At 33.1% G+C, this 25,633-nt stretch overlaps 1 protein-coding gene across 2 annotated transcripts in view; it reads right to left on the bottom strand.

Moving 5' to 3' along the window:
- Positions 1–753: 753 nt before the first annotated feature.
- The window catches only part of LOC124362857 (espin), a 144,957-nt gene continuing 120,077 nt past the window's right edge, over positions 754–25,633 (bottom strand). The window contains exons 7-14 of one of the 2 annotated variants that reach the window (XM_046817717.1): positions 23,420–23,671; positions 22,661–22,796; positions 21,788–22,068; positions 12,785–13,017; positions 6,081–6,282; positions 5,467–5,648; positions 2,788–2,975; positions 754–2,160 (exon numbers count right to left, since the gene is read on the bottom strand). In XM_046817717.1, the coding sequence (XP_046673673.1) occupies positions 1,935–2,160; positions 2,788–2,975; positions 5,467–5,648; positions 6,081–6,282; positions 12,785–13,017; positions 21,788–22,068; positions 22,661–22,796; positions 23,420–23,671 (1,700 nt within the window). In that variant the 3' untranslated portion in view covers positions 754–1,934. Of the gene's footprint in view, positions 2,161–2,787; positions 2,976–5,466; positions 5,649–6,080; positions 6,289–12,784; positions 13,018–21,787; positions 22,069–22,660; positions 22,797–23,419; positions 23,672–25,633 lie in introns of both variants that reach the window. The other variant, XM_046817716.1, reaches the window with a different exon arrangement.

Below are 25,633 nucleotides of genomic sequence, written 5' to 3'. Positions count from 1 at the left end.
CTCTACTGCACCACGTCTTCCAATCCATCTGTGATGGAATATTGTATCCAAGTATTCTCTAACAAGGAGAGCAAAGTGTGGTGGCGCGCCATCTTGTTGGAAATAAATTCTTTGAAATTGTCGACCAAGAGCAGCTTGTAGTGCAGGAATTATCTCATTTTGGAGCATTGCTAGATACGAGTCACCATTTAAATTACCATTGATAAATAATGGGCCCATAATTTTATTTCCTATAATACCTGCCCAAACGTTAAGTTTCTGTGGATGCTGTGTATGACTTAATCTGCCACTTTCACATTCTAACAGTAATTGTGTTATTGGTAATAATTATTGATTCCTGGCTTTGATTACTACATTGTTAGATGATGGGAGGGGAACATTTTGAACACTTACTTTGATCACAGGTACTTAAAAAATTGGTGTTTACTTGTAATACTTAATAATTTACATTGTTAAATTGTTATAAAATTCAAATAGCTATAACTACTGAATGAATCCACCTTTTGAAGTCCGGTTTGCGGCATTGTACTCTGCTAAGTAAGACCTTTAATTTGATACCAAACTTGACCTATGCTGCTATTTAAGAATTTTGTCTGACTCCTTGTGGACCGTCCCCCAAAAGGAATATCTGGTCGGTAATTGGGCAGATGTGTGCGTTACTATCACCAGTAAGCACGTTTGAACTTTGGTATTTCTTTCTATTGTGGTTCAAAAATTAAAAAAGGGGGTTCCAGACTTAATTGTCACCCTGTATATTATTAATCAAAATCAGTTTAATTAGTCTAGTTTCAGTATTGCTCTGCATCTAAAGTAATATATTTCCTTAGGGTAAATAACAATTCGTGTCCAATTATATGTGGCAAAGCCACCATTCAGGTGTTGCATTTAAAAGTGTATTGTACTTGAATAACTCCTAAGTTTATCTCACAGAAGTTGTACACATTCTATATAAATCACAGTTTTAAAACAAAAAATGATGGAAAAGTCAGCAAACTTATAAAGCTCTTTAAAAATTATTCAGCATAAAATACTATGCTGCACTTTGTTGTTTAAAAACGTACTGTTAAATTTTGAATTCAAGCTTTTAAGCAAACTTAGGGAAATGTTGCTTCCTTAATGATTCATTTTCTTCTACTAGCTGTTTTTTAATTTCATGAAAATAAGTTTTGCTTCAAATTCAGGCTGCAAAAATCTGAAATAGTTGAAATAATTTAATAATTGTTTAGAAACCCAAGTTATTAAAAAATAGTTGCATGGTTACAAAGCAGCAAATATGATGAAAGTGCATTGTTTAATCGATAAATAAATAATGAATATAGTGTGATGCCCATTTCAAAACAAACATTTCAATGGAACCAACATTATGTATGAAAGCAATGTTGGATTACTGGAATGATTCTTAACTTACTTAAGTAAAAAAAACTTTTAACTAAATTCTTATCAATATACCATACTGTAATGGCTTTAACAAACCTTGGCTTAAATGAATAACAAATTTCCACAATTTAAAAATGTATCATCTAGTTTCTAATTCAGACTCCTTTCAGCTCCCTTGACATTGTGGCAGCTTACTGTTACTACATTGTTAAACGAAAACAAAACATACAAAAGCTATCAGATTTGCAAAGATATGAGGTCATTTATGAAGTCAACTATACTGAAAATGGGCACCCATTAAGAGCCTCTATTCAGCTATTTACATAATATACATCAATTCGACAACCATCAGAGCATCCAGATAAAGTAGCGCTCTTCGAGTACGTAGATAGAATCTGAACAAACTCGATAGCTGTAAATTGCACCGGAAGCTATTTACAACAGCTGACTATAAAAGTCCTTAGATACGTTTGACTATCGTGTTTGATTACATAAATAACTGCAGAAGAAGGGTGTCGGTGTGGAGGGTTGAGCAGTGGTCAGTACATGACGTGATGTCACTCCAGCAGGTTGAGGGTACTGTTGGTCTTCCTCAGCTGAGCTCGCCAAGGGATGATCTGGCCCGTCTCATCCTCTGTGGTCGGTGTCACCACTTCCTTGTGCACGGCCACTGGCTGGTTGTTCTCTTTGTTCTCTCTGGCTTGGCTATTCTCCACTATCTGGACGGCAGGAACAACTCTTTTCTCTTCCACACTGGTAGTAGTGATGTAGTTCGTGGTTGGCCTGAAATGTGCATAATTAATAAGGCAACAGTATTATTATTGATGTTACGAGAATTCATTTGAAATAAAATAAATATGCAATGGTTAAATTTACTAGTAGTTATCGTTCATATTAAAGATGTAAACATTAATGATTAAATTTTCAAATTTGAAAAATATTGAAATTACGAGTATTCTTAGTGTTCTTAACATTATTATTTTTTTTTTTTCTCAATGACTAATATTGAACATAATAACTCTTAATCTTATATTAGTACCCCTTAAATAGGTACATTTAAAAATAAAAACTACTTATTCTCATTAAAATGTTTTTTTGAAACAATAATGACCTGAGCTCTTAAACACAATATATTATTTCACTCAATTATTTATTTTATTATTAATGCCGAAGATGCAGCATACATTTCTTAAAATACATTGGAACGTAATATTAATATGATGACTAAGAGTATGCTTAAGTCCCCATGACATTGATTGAATAATTAAAACACATTTTAAAATAAATAATTGATAGCAAATTTAGAATTTGTGTTATGTTTATTAATTTAAGAGTTTTGAAGTAGATGAAAATTTGCTTTCAACTGAACTTTAGGCTAACATAAGGCTAAGAGAGAGTGGCAATTATTACTTGTCATCTGGTTTCTTGGCCTGCATGAGTTGTCGTTTCCAAGCAGGAATAGCCTGTAGTCTCTTCTCCTCGGCCTGTCGCGCCAACATCTCCTCCATCTCCTTCCTGGCCTTTTCCGCTGCCTTCTTGGCAAGCATCTGGCGCTTCCATGGAGGTATCGGATTGCCTGTTGCATCCTTATCTGGGATCTGACACAGGAAACCGTAATATTAGAGTACATTTTTAAATTATTCACGAGAACAGCTGTTATAAATACAAGGTTTTACAACACAACAACACAAACTTACAAGCAACGTTATCAATACACACTTGTAATGAACAAATATCGGAATTTTGGTGTTGAAACTCTCTCCATACAAGATGTGTATGAATCAAAACCCATTTAAAATCCAAGTGAGAGATTCCACAGTCTGCTTAAATGTTTTAATGTTCTTATTCTTTATTTGGCCATAACATCGATAATTGCCAATTAATTACTTGAACATATTGAGTATGTGTAGTAGGCTGATGTTCAAGATCATTGCAGCATATCATCAGGGTGACAATCTCCTTGTTTTCTAGTGGATGGGTGGCTGAAATGTCAGGAACTACCTGTTTTGCTATTTATAATTTCAGGATCCCAAGTTAAAGACTGTAGGTGGTGTTAGATTCTTACATAGGTCAATCCTTCCACAATAAGTAAACACTACAAAAACATAAATTTGTATAATATGGTCTCAATATAAAACAACTGCTGGATTTCAATTCTGAATTTGGTATTGGACACATGTTGAAACAACTCTCCACAAAGAGATGCACACGATGATGGAAGACTTCCAGGAAGTACATCTGCTGCATGAAATTGACATTTACCTTGAAGACAACCAGTTTAACTATATTCAAGATATAAAATCTTTCAGTTTAGGAAAATATAAATAAAATAATTCAATTCTAAGTAAGTTACTCAGTTTAGTGCATAGAAAAAACTCTGCCACAGAAAGACTGTATAGTGATGATTATATTAAATATGGAATCATTTTCATTGAAAAAAACTGTTGTTTTAAGTAATGATGTCATGCTACCTCGTCATTTAAAACTACACTCTACTTGAGGTTTACAAATTATAAACAAGAAAGGTGCTTGAAGATACATCTACCACAGCAATTACTCAATGACTAATCAAATAAAGACACAAACAGTGCCAACCTTCTCACTAAGTTACAGAGTAACTGATATAATAGCGTCATTAAGCACTAAATTTATTAAAAAAACACTAGTGTAAAGAAAAGACTGCATGTTCAAAATAATATTTTAGGTAATATTAAAAGTTCTGTAAAAAATGACAATGGTAAATGAGTGTAGAGTTGAAGCATGACCAAATGTCAGTGTATTAAGGAAGGCACAAAGCCTGGAAAGTTGAGAACCATTGTTCCATAAAGAAAATATATCCTGACATATGGAAAAAAGCTTACATCAAATCAGTATAAAATATTTCGAGATCTTTCAAGCAGTTCATTTTAAATAGTGATTCGCAATATATTCTCAACATACAAATACTTGAACATTCTCGAATATTGTATTTGCGTGCCTATAGTACAGATAGGTCTTGTGGAAAATCTTGAGGTGTGGTAAGAAAGTAAAAGAACCATAGGCACTACAAACATAATCTGGAGGTAGACTACACTTGAGAATTACCAATCGTCAAAATTGTTACAACTATTGATGTATTTTACTTGTCTTAAAACTGACTAATAAAGAGAGATTTCACCCTTTGTGCTCTCTTGCTGATTGTGTTGTCAAGTTTCAATATGATCTCAACACAAAATCATACAGAGATAAACTTAAATCTAGGTTATTTTTACACAATTTATAATGTTTTCTAATAACTTTGTGATTGGAAAAGGTACGCTAAAATAACTTTACTAGGTACAAGAATTTGTCGTTATTTTTAAAATTTTAAATGCTATTTGGATACACTTTTATCCAATTCTTAAGGGTATATAGCAAAAGTGTGTAGTGCAAAGCATGCTAAATTTTATTTTGTGTATGTTTTAGTCTTCAAATATGACACAAAGCACAAAAGTAACAGGTTAGTCAATCTTCACAGTAAAAGATTGCTTCAGTAATTTAGAAACCCTCTGTAAATCAGACTTTATTGCTGAGTCAATATTGGTATTAAAATAAAATATTTGGATGGTAATTTCTCTAAAACGATAAGAAATCCTAGTTGAAGAATAAATTTCAAAAGTTGAGTTTGCCTACTTTTTAGCCTAATGTATATTACTTCATATTTTACTTTATGAATGTTATTCACCCTCAAAATGTAATGAATTATGCTACTAGTATGTGAAATGTATATATGATCTCTGTACTTTGTTGCTCGGATTGTCTCAGCTATTAATCAAAGTCTTCATTTTAGGTCTTTGTTTTGATTCCTATGTAGAAATAAGAATTTTGACCATCCAAAAATTTATAATTTTAAGCTGATTATCATAAGATTGTTGCAAGTGTAAGAATAAATTATTCTGAAGATCATTTATTATATTAAACAACTTATTGTAACAGAGTTATTTTTAAAGTTTTATTTATAGTCCCTTGAATTAAATTCAAACCGGCAGCTGACTTAAACTCTAAATAGCAAAATATGAATATTTATATGCTTGATAAAATAAAGTACATGTTTTCAAGTATGGTACTTGCCTTTTCAACAAAACTGTCAACAGATAGCTGCTTTGTGATTTCTGTCACCATTTCTTTTTCATGTTGTTCTTCCATCTTCACTTTTTCAACTTTCATCTTTTTGATTCCTGTAATATCTTTTGATTTTTTTAGTTCTTCTATTAAGTCTTGCTTTGCAACTTGGAATGGTGCCTCAACTGGTCCTGTAAAAGTAATTGCGAAGTACAAGGATGTTAAAAGGTAACATTCCAAAAACATACTTAAATTATAAATAAATGTAAATATTGGCTACATTTTACTTCAACTTCAACACTGAAAATTTTCCATTACTGAAATGCCTAGATAGGACTATGTAATCAGCATGGGCAAGCACTGTTAGAATTACTGCAAGAGTTAATCTTGTATCCTTGCTAATTTTATTGACCAAATACTAGCATATCTTCCTTACTGTTAGTTATTATTCTGTTGTCATATAATAACGCATTATGAAATCAGTCATGAATCATAGCTGATTTACCAGTTTTATGTATATAGTTAGTGTAGTACTAGAGTTTTGACCAAATATGAGAGTTTAGCTAAAGGTTTGTAATATGTGACACCTGTCACACTGCTAATGGTAAAAGTAAATTATATACCTGTAAGAGAGGAAAGGGGAGCGGACATGGTCTTAGAGAGTGGTTTGTTGGTGCGCCTTAGCTGGACACTGTTGAGGTCCTGGATGCTGATAGTGCCCAGGGGCTGGTCTGCCTTGCGGGTGGGGGGTGGGGGAGTCACAGGCTCCGGCATGGGGGGCGGCGGAGGCCCCACACTCACTGTGCTGCCCGTCTTGTCTTCTCCCTGGAACTGCCATCATATGCCAGTTACATCAACATATAAATCCATGTATTATAAATAAATGAGGGAATATAAATTCACACTCTAGTTTTCTCATTTCATCAATGGATATATATTTCACTCTAAATTTAGTTGTTATTAATATTAAGATTTATATATATATACAGTTTTCCTTAGGATGTTTGGAAACATTATTTCAACAGTATATACAGTATTTTATAAAAACAAAATTGTTGAGCTAATATTTCATACAATTTATTTTACAAAGTATACTAAAACCATTCATAAATAAATTCTAAGTTACTGTGTGCATACTCATTAACAAATATTAAAATTGAAAGTCTTAAACAACATTTAATTCAACTGGAACTCCAAACTTTCTGATAAAGAATTAAAATGAAGTTCTTAATATTATAAAGTTTCAATATCTTAAACCATATACTGAAATTGAAATAAATATGTATTATTACAATTTTAATTAAATGTTTATCCAGTTTAACAGTTCTAAATTGATGTTATTTCTCTAGCACATGTTCAAGGCCCTTACAAACTATGATCTAGTTAGCTACAATACATTCTTAAACTTCACTATTTAAATATAACATTTTAATTAAATTATTTGCAATGTGATAATTTTAAATTGTATTCTATTATTTCCAACAATCTTTTGATCTAATGAATGTGATTCTCTAATCTTTAAACATCTTAGTTACAGTATACATTTCCAGTCATTGCAGATTTGTGCAAGCTCCACAAATAAAATCCTCAAATACAGCACTAAATATTAATTTAACATTTGTGGCTTATTTCAACTGAATGGTTTGAATTAGATTATTTACAATTATTTCTATATTAAAAATAGAGTTAGGGGAGTAACTTCCAAATTTTGAAATTTTTCACAATTTAAACTATAATCTATATAGAATTTACACAATATCGTCAACAGAATTACTTACTGTTCTCTTCATATTCTAGTACAGATGTTTTAATTTATAAAGAAAAAAAAATGTTTTTATACTCATAAAGAACAAATCCTATATAAAGTCACTTCAAGGTAGTAACAAAAGAGTAATAATGGTTTGTACTCATGTGATCGTTATGATGTACAATTTGTTAAAATTATGACAAAGACAAAGTTATCTTTAATGACATGGACATAGAGTACAGTCATGGCGTCAAGAGTTTTTAGCTTGAGTTACATGGTCATTCAATGAGAAGGTCTCCCCATCTGCAGGCATTCTTCAACAGAGTAGAACTCCCTCTCCATTAGCCAGTCAAGAAGAGCTCCTTTAAAATTCTTGTTGCTTCTTTGTGATTTCAGCTTTGATGGAAGGATGTTGAATAGCCTTGCCCCGATGTAGGAAGGCTTTTTTCATAGGCAGTCAGGTGGTGTGCAGGGAGTCTATAGTTAACTCTGTTCCTGGTATTATAGGAATGGGTCTCCAAGAATTGGTCAAGTCCTTTTTGAACTGCATATATTATTACTTCGCTGATATACAGGTTGGCCGCTGTCTGCAGCTTCAGTCTCTTAAACACCCCTCTGCAGGAATCTCGATAGCCCAATTCAGCTATTATTCTGATGGCCTTTTTTTGCAGGAGCAGTACCCTTTGTAGATTTCTTTGAGATGAAAACCCCCATATAGTCAGTCCATAGCGCATTAATGATTCAAATAGCGCAAAGTAAGCTGTTCTTGAGGTTTCTGTGTCGCTGATGTGTTTGAGTCGCTTAATGATGTATAGGGCAGTGCTAAGTTTTTTGCACAATTGGTCTACATGAGCTTTCCAATTGAGATCACTGTCTAGGGTTATCCCAAGGTATTTGGCCTCTTTAGATATTGAGACATTGGGTAGTTCGAGAGCACTCCTTCTTTGTGGGCCAAAAAAAGCTGTTGCGTTTTTTCTTCATTCAGTACAAGATCATTTTCCTGACTGTACTGTTTTACTATACTTGCAGCAATGTAGGCATTAATTTCCAGCTCTTTAACATTCTTGTGTGAAACCATGAGGGCAGTGTCATCAGCATAGAGGAATACTTCACAGTGGTCCTGTAGCGTCGAAATGATGTCATTTGTATATAAAATAAATAGTACAGGGCCAAGCACAGACCCCTGCGGAACTCCTCTCGTTATCTGTGTTTGTGTGGATCTAAATTTATGAGATGTCTTGTTGACCACTTGAGTTATTTCAGTCATTTGTGTCCTTCCGCTGAGATAGCTCTGGAGCCACTGATGCGCTGCATCTCTTATTCCTAGTGTGTGTAGTTTATCTAGAAGGTGTTTGTGGCTCAGGCTATCAAAAGCTTTACTAAAGTCAAGTAAGATTCCTGTTGTTGTGGCCCCCTCTTCAGCTGCATCAATGATAGTCTCGACTAGATCAGTTATGGCTGTGGTGGTGGACTTGCCTTTTCTAAAGCCATGTTGCCGGCTGGTTAAAAGATTGTTGTTTTCTAGATGAGTGAGTAATCTTATGAGTACTATTTTTTCAAAAATTTTTGATAGGGTGCAGATGAGAAATATAAGTCTGTAGTTGCTGGCCAGGGAAGTGGGTCCTTTCTTGTACTTTGGATAAATTAACAAGTTTTTTAGGAGAAAGGGGAAGACGCCTTGTTGGAAAGATTTGTTTATTACATCAGCTATAGGAGTTAGCACTTCATTTTTGCAATGTTTGAGGACTGTTGATGGGAGCTCATCTGTTCCAGAAGACAGTTTTGATTTCAAGTATGTTATTGTTTTGTGTACTTCTATTCTACTTGTTGGTCTAAAACCCTCTTCAAAAGACCTGAATTCACTCTCATGGATTGTTGGCAGTTTATTTAAAAGTGCCTGCTGGGAGTTTGACAGAGCTTGTTCTGCAGTATTAGCAAAGAAGTGATTCATGTATTCAGCTATTTGTTGAGGGTCTGTTATTGTTAAGTCTTCTGTGTTAATGGATGTTATATAATTTTTTTGAGATTTGTTGCTGAAGCGGTTATTATTTATTACTTGCCAGACTGCTCTGGTCTGGTTCTCTGCATTTGCAATGTAGTGTATTGCAGCTTCCTTTTTAAAATATTTCAGTCAGAGATCATATTCTTTTTTTCTTTCATTGGTTTGTTTTTTATTTTCCTCAGTGCTCATCAAGATTGATTTATTAAGAGCTGCAGTATATGCTCCTTTCAGCCTCATAAGTTCACGTTCCTGTTCTTGATTTGTGTTGACTTTTTTTTTTCTTAGATCTTGACTGTACGGTGGGACATGCTATGTCCAATGCTTCTCTCATAATCTTGTTGAATTCTGTTTATACCTGGTCTGCATCTTGTGTATTTTTGAGGTTTTCCAGGTCACGTGCATTGAAAAACCTTCGAGATGTTCTTGGCATTACAGCCTTATCAAGTTCCAGGTTTATTTTGCATATCTGACCGGTGTGGTCTGATAGGCTTGTGTGAAGCACTGCAGTTTCAACTTCTGATAGCATCAGGTTTGCTGCAATTATGTCTATTGATGTTTCTGAATAAGCAGTGATCCTTGTTGGTGGTAGAGGGATCCTGATGATACCATGACTCATGAGAACTTCATTCAGAAGTTTATTGTCATCTCCGTCAGCCAGGCAGTCCACATTTATGTCTCCAGTTATGATAATTGGATTTTTCCAGGTAGGGATGTCGTGAAGTATGTTATACAAGTTATCAAGGGCCTTTTCGAGATTCTAGGGGTTTGTCTTATGAATAAAAAGGTGGAGGAATTAAGATAAATTAAAGCTAAAATGGTTTTTAAAATAATTATTCAATCACTTATTAGAGTCAGCTGTAGTGAAAAGACCTTCATTTTTACCCCATACGAACAATGTTTATGTTAAACTTCATGTCAATGTCAAATACTTTTACACCCTTATTTTTGATTGTAGCGCTATGGGATATTTCTATTTCTCATTTTAAAGATATAATTACTATGCACCCATATGCTCATTAGATACATTTTGTATATTTAAACGATGAAGTAACAACATTTTGTGTATAAATAAACAATACATATATCGAAAAAAACTAAAAAGCAATGTTTAAATAACAACTACAAAATAAGCAGTAAGAAAATGTGACCCAAATTTTCTCCCTTTTCATAGTAGACATTGTATTTCACCATTAATTTTATTCTATCTGAAAGTTCTGAATAAATCTTTGGAAAAGTTCTGAAAGACTGTAGTTGATTAGCTTAATTGGTTTTGATTTCATTTTTACATAAAATTAAATTTTAAAGAAAATTATTGTAATTTAGGTCTTATTTATGTAAGTTTTATCAATGTAATGTCAAAAATATGGTAATTTTTAATCAAAATCGGTAGAACCTTAAACGACTTTTTGGACCAACACACTATTAGATTTTTGTAGTACTTTTATTATTCTGCTCTTATTGAAAGAAAGACATAAAAAATTAAATAAAAACAACCTCTTTGTAGATTATTAGATGAGATGAAAGAAAATTTAAAAATAGAATCCATAGTCACTTTATAAAGTGATTTTATCTTGTCCAAAGAAATAAATAGTGAGTGATCTTAATTTTTGTAGTTTATATTTTGTTTATAAAAATGGAGAAAATCTATTAGTAAAGTGAGCTTAAAAGCTATGGTTTTAATAATTTGAGAATGTGGTTATTTTAACATTGTATGGAAATATATTTTTATTTGAGAGGTTGAAAGATCGAAATTGCTAATTGAACATTTTGACTTGTCCACTTTAGAAAAAGGAACAAAATAAAACAACGTCTTCAAAGTCATCTTAAATTAGTATAATGAATAACCCTGAATGTAAGTTCACTGCTTGCTGAATAGTATTGAAAATAAGAAGGAACTTGTTGAGTTATAATTAGCAATAATTAGTCTCACCTTGTGATCACCAGAATTGAATTTGTAGAGCGGCAAGTCTGAAGGACATACCTCTAGCATGGAACCTACTTTTCACTTTCTCCTTATCTTTTAATCATCTAATTTAGAACACCATATCATTACAGTATTCTGTTGAATTGAAGCTTGAATTTGTTTAAGGTAATGTTCCTGGTAAAAATCTCTACTGGTTTAGTTATTTTAACAAAATTATTAATTTTATAAGAATCCAATCTCTGTTAAGGCACTTGATTTCCTTGTAAATGTTCAGTAATATTATGTTTATGTTATATTAAACACGTGGAACAATTGAATTTTTGTATTTATCAGTGTTCTGCATAAAGACTAATGAGGTACTTATTAATCCATGACTGAAATTGATGTAATCCAATTTAAAGAATGTCTACACAAAAGACCAAGTATCTCGATATAAATTAAATAGCCCTGTTTGTGAAGGAAATGGTAAAGTAATATTTCACTTCTTTGAACATTATAAATCACAGCGAACCACATGAAGACAGACTATTTGGTTGAAATAGCTACTTTCAGTCTTTTTATCCCGTTGGATGATGGTGATATAACTACTTTTTATGTATCTGATAGTTGGTTTTAAGTTTGTCAAGCTTAAAAAACACGATGTAATTGAAATAATCATGGTTTGGTATTTTTTAATCCTTTTGATACCCTCCCATTAAGAGCCATACTAAAGTTAGTGAAGCTAACAATTGATTTCTTTCTTAGAGAAAATTCCTCTATTGATTTTATGAAAATCTATGTCATGTACTTACACAATTGGCCTTCAACTCCTGGAGTATAATATTACTAGTATGTGGGAATGCTATGTCCTACGAGTAGTACACAAGGAAGACTTCCTTGAAAACTTGAATTGTTGGTAAACTAGTAAAACAAATGAGCTCAGCATTGAATTCTACTTGATTTTTTCCTTACTTGGGAGAACAAACTTAAATCCCCTCCTAAATTTTTCATTCGGACAATTACACCAAGGATATTGAAATATTATAGTCTGGTAGTTGCTACCTGCACAATGGCTTGAAGCTCTGACCCATAATGTGACTAATAATATGTCAATATCATTTTCAGTCGTGAGCATTTTAAGTTATATCATAATTTATACTTTATTTTTCAAACTTGAGAACTTTAGAAGGAAATTTAAATTTACAACTTATCTAAGTCAAGTGGTAAATGTATATTTATTATTTTAGCTATACAGCAATAACTTACTAACTTAGAGGCAATCGTGTAATGCTTTAAAACAATATAGGCAGGTCTAGCAACATATCGTGCTGCACATTGTTCAATGAAATCATAAGTAGATAAGAATATTTCAAAAATCATATTGCCTGTATAAGGTCATTCGTTGAAGGTTTACCTAACACGATATTTCAAACTAACATTAAAAATCTCATTGCACGTCAACAGAGCTTTAAACTATTTGAATTACCTTTTATTATGATACATTTATTGATAAAAGCTAACCAACTCTACACCCAATATGATTCCCATATTTGCCACAGTCCGTAATACTGATTTAGAACAAGCGTGAATCAGTTCTCAAACACTCATCAATAACAAATGTATTTCTTCAGAATCAGTTTAATATTTGAAGAATCAATATTGTCCATGTACTTACCGAATGTACGGCAGGCAGCGGCTCCGGGCGGGGTGCGTTGGGCGCCAGGGCTAAGGGTGCGAGGGTCGGCGCTTTGCTGCCGAGGGCGCGTAGGTACTCTGACGGCTTGATGAGGGAGTCTGAGTCCTCACCGCTGCTGGGGAACTTGGGCGGGATGAACGGCAGGACCATCTGCTTGTTGACGAGGTTAGGACCGGCACCGGCGTGAGGTGCCTCACCACCACTGCCGCTCTCTGGTGGGGACAAGAAAGTGACCAATTAATGGAGCTCGTTATAGTCGGTGTGCATCTGGGCTAGCAGCCGCCGGGCACGGGCAATCACGGACATTTTACTTTCAGCGAGTTTATCAGACTGGATCCGACCATCTCCACGGTAACCCAGATGTAAGGCCGTATGGAGAACGGAGTTTACTACCGAAATTTCCCTTGTAAAACAACTACCGTACTAATTGAATGAGTTCGTAGGCCGCCACCGAACTAAGATTTAAAAGATGTACTCGCACCTGACAGACTAGCAAGTCACGGGGTCAGGAGAATAGCTATGTCCGTGTTAAAAAATCACTTATGGAAAGTCTCTATCGGTAACGGAAAGATTGATTATGAAATGCCGGCACGCGCGCTGATAATGGAGGCCCCCGATCCTGTACCGCTGCGCACGTACGAATCTCTACACTCTCTCGGCTCTCCCCGAGGATTGACACTTTCAAGATTGTAACTATGATCTCTGTATAAGCCTATTGCTGTTTGTGTGCCGCGAACAATCTTCGAGGCGTATTCCAATTAAATTTATGCATTTAATATCGAGCTAAGGTACTATTATTGGAAAACTTAAAACGTTTTAAAAAAACATGTTGATAAATGTAGCATATTTATTTCAATTTATTTATATTATTTCGACGTGGTATTTTCTATACGCAGGAGAAACTTGCTTAAAACATATCCCGCCCTCTAAAATTATTCTTGATGATATGTTATTGCGTTTGAGAAAAAACGTATTAGAACTACATAAACTAACAAGAAACCTCGTCCTTAGACCATACATATAAGACAATGTTACAAAATATCTAATATAATAATAATATAGATTCTTTAACTTATCTGTAACTTAAAAGGTTACGAAACAAAACAATATTTTCCATAAGCTATATAGAAAATAATAAATAGAGAAATAGTAATCATAGCACCAGGAACTTTGATTAGCTGACATAGTTGTTGATTAACTGGTTATATCGTCGAGGGTCCCTTGGATAAAGCACTTTCATTTGTTTTTCTTTAGTAGGGAGGAAATTGCATTCTAAACAGAATACTGTTTTTAAAACATATGTTAACGAATCCAGAGTAAAATAATTTTTAACCCAATCTTTATCTTGGTTTCACCAATGACATTCAAAATTCACTAAAAAGCAGATCTATGCCTTTTCGTGGATGATACGTCTCTCTTTGGCTACCTCAAATAAGTATAACATCATTTCAAGTATACATTCATTGAATCAAATTCCTTACTTCAATGGTTTTTTAATGGTTAGGTTGTTAACACAAAAAACGTATCTTTTAAACTTCAAATTCAGATATGACTCATTTTACAATACTCAGATTTTACAGGAAAAATCTACGGTAGATAGTACGGATTCAGTTAGTTTTAGGGCAAATGAATAAAATGACTAACTGCTAAGCTTAGTATTTGTTTATTTGCACTTCGAATATCACAGTAAACAAACACTGCATTGTGGTTTTCTTATCCACAACTCTTGTATGCTCTTTATATTTGGGGAAATGGTATTTTAGGACTAACTACATTTTCAACTGCAGAAATAAGCACTCCGAGCCATATTTTATGTAAATAGAACCAATTAATTGTGTAGAATTGTTTGACTGTCATACATGGTGGCGTGTGAATCTTTAAACCAAAAACAATTTCAACTTAGACGTCTCGCTAAGATTAGTAGCTAGGGCCAGTCGCCAGACGTCAATAGTTTTGCTCTAGGTTCAGTAAATGGCAGTACTAGACCTGTCCGTCGGGTAGAGCTGTGATCAACTGATTCAGTGAGATTTCTATACTTTATCTTTAGTTTGTTTAACACATTGACTTTTGAGGACGCACCTTACTACTTACTTCCGGCTGTAACAAAGTTGGTACCTTACATGACTCGTATCGCTGTGAAGGTGTTAAATGGAACTTATTCATAACAACAACGGTGTACTCTGAGTATAAAATAAGAATTGCAAGGCTATTATTTATTTTTCTACATTGTACTGTGGCATTCCCATGTATTTATTCTTTTCAATTATTTTTGAGGCGCAGCCATTGTGTTATGAGATATAGGCCAAACCATGTTATTTTGAGAATTTTGTGCATATCAAGGGATTTTTACATCACACTTCAACAAAGCTTTATCAAATCTCAAGAACGTCAAATGCTTCTTTGCTATAGATTTAAGTCTTAGTTCTGGAAGAGAATTCATCCCAGAGTACATACGACTGGAATACACATTCATACTGCTTTCTTACAGATTATTAGTTTCATGCACATAAACCTTCCTCGTGTTTTATAATTAACTCGTCACAAAGCAGGCTTTTGAATTCATGTTTTTAAATTTAAATCTAATTCTTTTCCTTTCGGATCAAAAAGTTTAGATAACCGAGCTTGGATATTAACCACATCAAACAAGTAGAGCTACAATAACGGCAGTTACACTAAACTTTAGCTTGCTCGATTCTGCAATAACTTCCAGTATTTATGTCGATAACAACGAAAAACTTACAGTTTTTGGCGTTTGTAAACCAAACTGCAACTTTGAACATTCATAACTCTGAAACTTGTGGTCCGATTAAGACCAAATTATTATACACGGTGGTTGCACGTATATTGTGTTTAAGTAAGTAATACATTTTGGAATAATACGAAAATCATTTTATAAATTACTATCTTAAATTCATTGGTCTCGTTACGGATCTCTTAAAAATTATTATCTTTGGCGTTTAGTTTTGTAAACCACTATTTAAAACGTTTAATTTTAAACGCAAATTTAATTGGGCAGGTTTAGTTTATTTACCGCCGCTGCCGCTTACTCATCTGAAAGCGCAAACCGTCAGACTGCCTAAGGCGTCGTTCCCTAGGACATAGTAATAACATTTATTATTTGAGACTCAGTAGTCTAGTATTATCGTTGCTCACCCACTCCAATGATTCTATGACGTGATATTCCTTTTCCAAATTTCGCGTCCATATCACAAAACACAAATATGTACAGTTTATACGGAGTGTTAATCAATTTCCGCACGGGCTCGATAATTTCCGAACAATTACAGGTAAAGAAATAAAACTTTGTACATCATTACTGCACCTATAAATCTACTTTTTGAAGTAACTACCATTTTTTGTCATGTCAGGGGGATGGCCCACAAGGAATTAGAAAGAAATCTTGAATGAGAGCATAGTTTGTGTTAGAGAGGGCTTCTTAGCCCTAACCTCACCTTGTAAAATAACACATCTTTACCTTTACTTTAGTTTATTAACACTTTATTAATACCCTGATGTACAGTAGTATGATGTAAACATGGAGTAGTAATGATATATTACAGAAATCAACGTTAATATTATTAATTCTTGTTTTGACTCACTTTCAAATTATCTAGGTTTCTTTTGTTCAACCAAAACAATTGTTTACTTTAATTTCTATATTTAACATACTGTCATAACATTATTTATATTTAAATCAAACCAATGGAATGTTTATTGTTATCTGTAAAAATTCATGTAGTAAAATCCCCAATCATGTTGCTTTATAAAAAAGTCCCAAGCTTCAAAAATATAAATAAAATTTTTTCTCAACGTTACTAAATTGATTCATTGTTATTCAAACTAAATGCCGAACCAGTGCTTTATTATGCTAACTATTGTCCATCTTTTCATGTGTATGAAATACTGGCTGCAAAGGTACAATTTAAATAACTCAAAATATTTATGCAAAAGTACTGTAACAATGCAATGATAATAATATTCTAGATATTTCATTGGGAAAATCTATCAGATTATTTGTAATGCATGATAAGCACTGTATTATATGGCACTTGTCCAGTCTGAGCTACCACAATCATCATGTTGAGATTATTTTTACAATGTGAGATAATAGGAGTTATAGTATTATTCAATTATTACTTATTATTACTTAAATAAGGTTATGAAGAACCGGAAAATGTATAAAACTAAACAGCTGTACTAATAAATAACTAATAATTTAGTAAATAGTATCTACAGTGCAAAATAAACAAGCTAAAATACCAAAAAAGTTATTATTTTTATTACATCATTGTATGATGTATGAAGTGGAAATCTTAATCTTACAATAAGCTGTGAATAGATAGATAAATATTTCCTCACTCAACAGTTTAAACTTTGTCTGTGCATAAATTAATTGAAGACATCTACAAAGCTTTGTGGTAAAAATAGTCCGTAATCCTCACGTGCTTGGTTAAAAGAAGATGTTTCCATTGATAGAAAAAATACTTTTAAAGCAGCTAGTTACAAACAAACAATATCAACTTTTACATCAGATAGTTTTGAAGTAGACATAACAACAAATCTTATTTTGATGTATACCACAGGGTTCATTGTAACGTTGATGTGTGCCTAAAATAATTTGACATGATTAAAATTTATAACATTAAGATGGGTGCTATCTTAATGTATAGAACATTTTAATACATTTTAAGATTAATTAATTTATTCAAACAACTGTAAAAAAGAATAAACTTTAGATATTGTGGTTTAGTTGCAAATATATAAATGAAAATGAGCAACAGTGGACCATTATGGACAGGCACCAAGCATGGTTTTTAGGAATCAACAGAGCAGGCTAATAATGTAGATATTATACTGGTATTTCTAATGTACTGGTACTGACAACATTATTATAAGTATAATAACATAAATTTGTGGGTAATATTCCTTGATACTTTATGTTGTCAGCTATTACTCTTGGATCTACCGGCATGATGTACCTTACAATGTTTTGAATAAATCTGATTGGTGATTCTTTCATGCCAGGTCGGTCTATATCATATATTTCCCTAGGTAACATTCCCACATTACTCTCCAGCCACTACTCTCAGTCAGCCCATGACTCCTGTAATCTAATGATGCCACTAGGATTATTTTGCCAAAGCAGTGTTTTTTATTTATCCTCTCTTCATCAATGGCGTATTTCCCTTATATCACAGTATTAATGGAATTCCTTATTTTGTGTTACTAGTTGAGAAATTGTATAACTTGAGAAAATTATTACTTTTTCCCAACATGTAAATGTTTTGAATTAATTTGTGCAAAGACCAATGTGGAAGTTTAAGTTCTTGAGTGTGAAAATGTGTTTTTATCCACAATTTGTACATTTTCACTTCTTACAATGTTAGTCAGTAAGTTTCACCAGTAAAATCACTACATAACGTCCTAAATGAGGTCATCCTGTTGTAAAAAGATGGGGTTGTATTTTCTGGCAACGGTAGTGTTTTTACAAATATGATAGTTTTCTGAAATATAGACGTGTTTAACAGCTTTGTATTATTTCATAATTCCATAAATCTAATATCTAATCATACATTGACCGTAACACAATAACTTTATGAATATTATAACCATTAATATGATTTAGCAGCATTATTTTTAACTTTGTTTACATTGAATAAAATTGTTTTATTTACTTTAATAAGCAGAAAACTAAACTAGAATAATTAAAACTAGGAATATTTGATCTTATAATTGACAGTGACATAAGGCTGCTTTGCATTTTAAGAACTTCCTACATAATTAATGTATTTTGCCTTCCAAAACGTAAACAGCAAACAAATACAATTAGACAGTTAAAAAACTTTTTTTTACAGTCAAAACTTAAATACAGTACAGTATTTAATAGTTGAAGGTATTTTTTGTATACCAAATTGACCTATTGCCATTATCCTCGTGGTATCACCTGAGGAAAATATCTACTTAACTTCACTGAATACAACCTGTAGAGCCTAAAACCAACCCCGTTCAAAATTTTATCTATATATTACATATCTGTGCTATGTAACACTCCTTTTGGAAATGATAACTGACCCAATAATGCCCAAGTAAGATGAAAATTGGTATAAAAATTGATAAAATATCATGCCCACATTCGTTGGTTTAGCATGATATTTTTAGAAATTCATTGCTCTGTATTAAATTTATGGACTTAGGAGGAAATAAAAAGTGAAAAGTGTTCTGGAATTACTGGAATACATATAACATTAAATTATTATTCAATAGGAAAAGCATCACAAGCAAGGACAAAGTAGGATACATAGAGCTGGAGGTTACAGAACTGACTATTTTACCACAACATATGGTGGAAAGTGGAATGACAAATATCTTTATTCCACTGTTGTAACAACCTGGCCCAGATAAGAACAAACCATCCTTCACGCACTTACATTTATTGCTGATATACTAGAGCAAGTAAGTGCGAGGATTAACTTTTCAACAAACAAAAATACCTCTTGTGAAGGCATTAACTAAAAACAAGTTGCTGTCTACATATAAAATGTTGATCTTTTTTTCCTCATTAACTATGTGGTAACATGCAGGGTCAATTTATTTCCATAACCTATAATTACTGAATAACAAATAAAACTTAAAAAAATTTTTGATCAAACCTGATGAAATGTACTAGGATTTAACAACTCTAACCAACTTTATAATTAGCCAATCATTCTTGATTGTAAGTAATGTGATAACATTTGTTTAAGAATTTATAAATTATACCAAATTTTTTTAAATGGTCTCACAAAGCCAAGTGATTTAATTGTTATTCGACTGAAATATGGAAATATGGACGTTTTATCGAATACATTTTTTTATCAACATTTCATCAATATTTTCATGGAGGTTTTTTGAGACCATAATAGAAAAATGAGTGGCTAGAAAAACCTGGACAATTGATGAAAAATGTTAAATGATTATTAACTACTACATTCATTTAAAATTTTCTTAGTGTTATGTAGTATTGAAAGTAATTTTCAGTCAGAATTTTCACAATACTTATTGCACTTTCTATCACTGCTTAGATAGTTTTTCATTTATTTCAGAGATGTTTTGACTTTGGAGTATAAAAAACATTGCAGGGATGAAATTCTTGAACTAGCAGAATAGATGGTTCAAGACAGTAATGTTGTTTGCTTAAAAAGGTCTTAAATAACAAAGCATTGTGAACCACACATTGTCCTGATGAAGGATCTTATTCCAAATCCATAATTCAAGATGTTCACCAACCAATTTTATTAAAAGAAAAGAAATGACAAATGCCTTTTTTTGGTGCAAAGTTAAAACTGGAAAGTCCTTTCTTTCCCTCAACCGCATTAACATAATAAATTGAATATAAAAGTAAAATAGTGTGATTGAGTTGGGATGTTGGAGATATAAGATCAAGTGTTGATTGTAGGGTTCTGATAATGGATTAGATTCATGATGGATGAAGAATATGTCAGTAGACAGCCTGCTTCTGCAGCCTGCACCTACCTGATAAGTCACAAGATACCACATAAGGAACAAACCTCAGGTCTCTGAGGAATAGGTAAACATGCTAAGACAGGATGAGGGGTGGGAGTCTGAGGGAGAACTGTAATAGTACACCATCATAATTACAAGAGGAAATTCACTATCTTTAGTTACACCATTAAGTGCCTAGTAATTTCTTGCAGCTGTGTTTTTATCTTTCCTCTATCTCTTTTGCTTATTTCCACTGACTTAACATCTTAGTTGTGGGATTTACTCGTACAAGTGAATAGTGCATCCATGGCTGGCACATCAGGTCTTCCATGTTCCCTTCCACCAAACTAAATACTTAAGAAATACCTATCCAGGTAATACAAGAAACTTGTTTGCCAAGTCACCTTCTACTACTGGCACAAAAAACTGATAGCAGAGCGAGGATCCCTGGAAATAGCACTCACTCAGGTAACATTGGCTGAGATGACTTGTGCGGTACTTCTGGAGGGTTGCTGTTTCATGGTAGGACTTCTAAAATTATCCAATGACATAGGATAGAAGATATCAGAAGCTTCTGTTTGATATTTGCACATTGACTAATGCATCCAGGTCTTGCCTCGATGAGTGCTTTATAATAAGTGGTAAGTTAGAGATTCTTTATCGTACTCAACATTGTGCTCAGGAATAATCACAGTAAGAGGGTAATTCCTGAACTGAAATTTTCCTGTGTGGTAGTTGCCTTCTCCTTCGCCATAAAATCTATACACTTCTACTTAGGATTTTCTTGAGTGCAATCCTCGATATATGTCCCTTAATTAAATATGCTTTATACCGATGGAGAATCAGGCCAATCTTATTAATTAAAGTTCTGTGTAGTCAGAGGACTAAAATTCATTGGAGAACAATTTTAAAATACACTTCTAGAAAACAAAGTTCAACAATGTACATTTATTTCAAGTTTTTAAATTGTGCTGAATAGTGTAGGTCTCACACTAATATTTTGAATGGTATTCATAAAACCATCTAATTAATAAAAATTGAGATAACTAAAGATAGGAAAACGTTAATAGGTCAATATTATAAACTATAAGTTTAAAAGATCCTTACATTTTCTGTAAGACATATTAAATAATCACAATACAAAAATAAATTAGATTATCGAGACAGAAAACATTACTTTTTTTAATTTCTCATTGACGTTGATTTTTATTTATTTATATTTTATATACATTGACAAAGCCATCAAATTTTAATGTAGTCTGAGATGGAGGAATAATTTGTGTAAAACATATGTCACCATAGGACTTAAAACAAAAATTCTGGATTGTTCATGGAAGGCAAATCAGGACTTCTGGAAAGCAAACTAGAACTCATTATAGGATTTCTTTATGTCCACACTTTGAGGATTTGACCTCAATCCTCAAGTCAACTCCAGATGTACAATATTTATTTTGTGATGTACTACTTGATTGACACTGATATAATAAAGATTAAACTAACCTTTGTTTGTTCCGTCATGTGAGTCAAGTATCGGGGGTTCGTCTGGTTTAGGAGGGGAAACTGACGACGCTCTGAGTGTTGTCTGCTCCTCCATACTGGAGTTGTCGGCTGAAGACTGAGATGACTGACTCTCTGACCTGTGAGTCTTGTTCAAAGTTTCAGTCCTCGTCGGTGTAATGCTCAGGTCTGGGGAGGAAGTCAGGGACAGATCCTCTGGTGGTGGAGGAGGAGGTGGAGGGGGCAGAGCTCCTCCTGGTTCCGACACTACTCTCTTCAGTGCTCTGAAACATCAATAACAAAATTTTTTTGGTGTGAATAGCAAGTGATAAATTAAAAGGTATTGTACGTAATAATCTTTTAAGCTTTTATGTAACATTGTGCCATAGATTTTTAACTACCTCCTTTTTTACAAAATGGATGTATATTTTCATCCCAACAAACAAAATAAAATTTATTATGTTTTGTTACACAATAATTTACAACTGTAAAAATATGAATAATTAACACAAATTAAATTATTGTTCAATATTTATTTATAATATAATTAAATACTGAAATGGATTGATTTGTTTATAATTACAGTGGGATAAAAGAAACTATCAACAACATATTATTCTAATTTTAAATTTTTTCATTAAAGATTTTCTTCTTTAAAACAGTAGTAGTTTCTGTAACTACCTGCAGTCAACAATATTCAACTAGTTTCATTAAAAGATCTTTTATGTTTAAAAAAGAGACCTTTTGAAATGAATAACAAAAGAAATATAGTAAATGTATTTTACTAATCACAAAACATGATGCTAATATAATAGTTTATTTTCATTTAACTAGTACTACTGTAATTATATTTTTTATAAATCCCTGTTTACTTACCGGCTATTTGCTGCATGGTAAGGCATGGAATGACTGTGGTTTAATTTTGTCTTGCTATTCTGAGACTGTGCGTCACTGTTGATTTCTGCAGGTTGTAGTTTTGGGGAACCGTTGGTTGAGTTAGGTACAGGCAATTCTGAAACAAATAGAAGTGGTATACACATTACAATGTTTAATAGAACATATTTGGTTTGAATTCTACAAGCAACAATTCTTACAAGACAAGAAATAAACTTTAACTGCTAGGTAGATTAATCATTTAGATTACTGATTGAAAAATAATAATTCTTCAATTAAGTACAGTAATAATATAGGAATAATCTAGTAACTGACAGAAATTGGTTACAGAACTTCATGATTCTTGTAAAAATGCCATTGTTTTAGTAATTAGAAGAAGCTGAGAAAATCTCTCACTGCACTAGTCCTAAGAGGACTTTTGCACTTGTTTCCGGAATGACAAGACTTTTAGGATGGGTAAGGTTAGTGGTAGGATTTATAGTTTATAGTTTTAGTCTAGTATTCATAAATGTGATCAGTATAAAAACTACGGAGTTCTACTAAGTATGGAGAAAAATACACAGGTTGTCTCCAAAAATCATTGAAAGGTTATTCTATATGATTTTAGATTAAGTACAATTTTCTCTGATATAACTATTTTGTTTAGGGTTTAGTTTAATTTTTATTGAATCAAAATGATAAAAAATCAAAATAGCACCAATTCAGGTAAAATTTTGTGTTATTCTATGTGATTGTCATTACCTGGTTGTGTTTCAACCTCCACTATGATGTTGCTGTGGGTGGAACTTAGGCTGGCTGAACGACTGTGGCTGCCAGAGTCTCGGCTGCGACTCCGTGGCTTGCCTGCCCCTGCTTCTGCCCGCACCATATAGATGTCTTCATAGTCATGCTCACCCCCCGCCCCGCTGCCACTGCCTCGCTCGCTCAGGTCCGACGAGCTCATGTTCTCATCAGAACCTGCCCCACTGGAGCTGCTGTGTACTTCTACCTTCACTGAAACAGCCAAACACTCATAAATCAACCTTCCACCTTGACCATAATGACAACTCATAAGAAATCTTCCTGAAGAAATCATTGACCGTGTTCAAATTACAAAAGCTTGGGAGGTTATTGATTTCCAACTGGGTATTATGAACATTCACCATTTGGAGTACATCTAACTTTTGATTGCCTTAAATGCCATTACTAAGAAATTCTATAGGACCGCTGTAAACCAGTGAGGTTTGATATTAAACCTAAATTTGCTCAGAGATGCCCTGTGATTTTCTCATGGTCAGGAAACCAATAAATTATGATATTACTGATCCTATACAAGAAGTGATCATATTACAGTGAGTAGTTCAAAATGATTTTGATATTAAGTCTAAAGACATTATCTCTTCCTGAATTACATTATTTATTTTTCATCTGTATTTCAGAGAGACTTTCAAATACACATTTTATAATAGCAACCTCTGCTAGGGAAGATGTGGAGTAAGAACCTACACAGACCATCAACTTCTGCCTTGGCCTCACTGCTTCATTTCATTATCACTTTTATTTTCTATGATGGAGGCATCAATAAACCATTCTGGCACCACCAGTGGAATGTGTTTACTTTCATTAGGCCAACTCTACTACTGATCGAGTTTAAGTGAAAGAGAGGACTTCATAGTCCTAACTTCACCTCTAATAAAGCCAAATTTCATTTCATTTCAACCCTCCCAGGGGGCCAAGGAGATAACCATGAATGGTTTGATGAAACAATATATTGAGGTGTTGAGACCATATTCAACATGTAATTTCTTCTGATAATAATGTATAAGCTGCATGCTCTGTGCTATGTTTTTATATTTCAATGTATTTTTGAAGATTATGAGTAATTATCATGTATTGATCCCAATATCCAGTGGAGTATCATTAAGACAGCACACAAGTGTTTATGATTGACTAGACCTTCTGAAGATCAAATCCATTACTACTCTGTCTCAATCTTTGCCCACAATATTCTTCATAAGTATGATCACTGAGACATACATCCATGATTGATGTTTACTTTTTCAACCACTATCTCAGCTCACACCTCTTTCTGCTGTTCTAAGTATTCCAAGATGCATATTTAGACTTTACCACAGTTGAGCGCTGTTTCCATACTAGTTAAACTCTCTATGTAAAATCGAGCAATTAGAGATAGGAACAGCCTCTTTAATAATGAGGATAACTAGTTCAAGTTACATCTAGATCTGAAATGCATTCTTTCATTGCATTGCTGCCATCTGTAGTGTTTATAGTACAGCACATCTGCCATTTTATTGCACAAGACCATGGAATTTGCGACATACCAGCAGCTGTATCTTGCTGGCTACCAGTATACTGATTATCAGCTTGATCAAAGAGTTCTCATCATCTTGTCTTATCGGTTAGAGATCAGATTCAATTCATGGGGTAAAACATTACTTCATAATGCTTTTTACCTTAATGACTTCATCAATACTTTGATTTAGACATAATCAAACATTTCTTTTCTCTGTATAATTTAAAATGAAAACGTCAATAATTTATTTTCAACAGTACCAATCCTTCTCCTTATATAAAAGATTATCTTGATTACCTCGTCTGGGAAATTGAATGCATTTTGCATGGCCAGTATGATTAGCATAAATTATGGTTGCCTTGGCACACCATCAAGGCCTTGATTATGCGATTTTGTAGTTCAACTGTTCTGTCTTGACTTGAGCACTTGCTTGACGAGTTCATCTGCTGTCATCAGAAGAAAATTCCATCTTCTTCAAATTTGATTGCAGAGGAATTTTCTGACTACCCAAATATGATACTTTTATTTTTTTTAGGAGTTTACTCAAAACTATTTAGACAGTTTGAAAAAATGTATGCTTGAAAAAAGATTATAATTTTCTTATGAGATTTATTTGTCTATGAGTACATAACATTTTCAGCCCCATAAGTTCAGGTTACTCT

This window comes from Homalodisca vitripennis, chromosome 5, assembly GCF_021130785.1.
Source record: "Homalodisca vitripennis isolate AUS2020 chromosome 5, UT_GWSS_2.1, whole genome shotgun sequence".
NCBI classification, from domain to species: domain Eukaryota; kingdom Metazoa; phylum Arthropoda; class Insecta; order Hemiptera; family Cicadellidae; genus Homalodisca; species Homalodisca vitripennis.
This window is presented reverse-complemented; position numbering and strand designations above follow the sequence as displayed.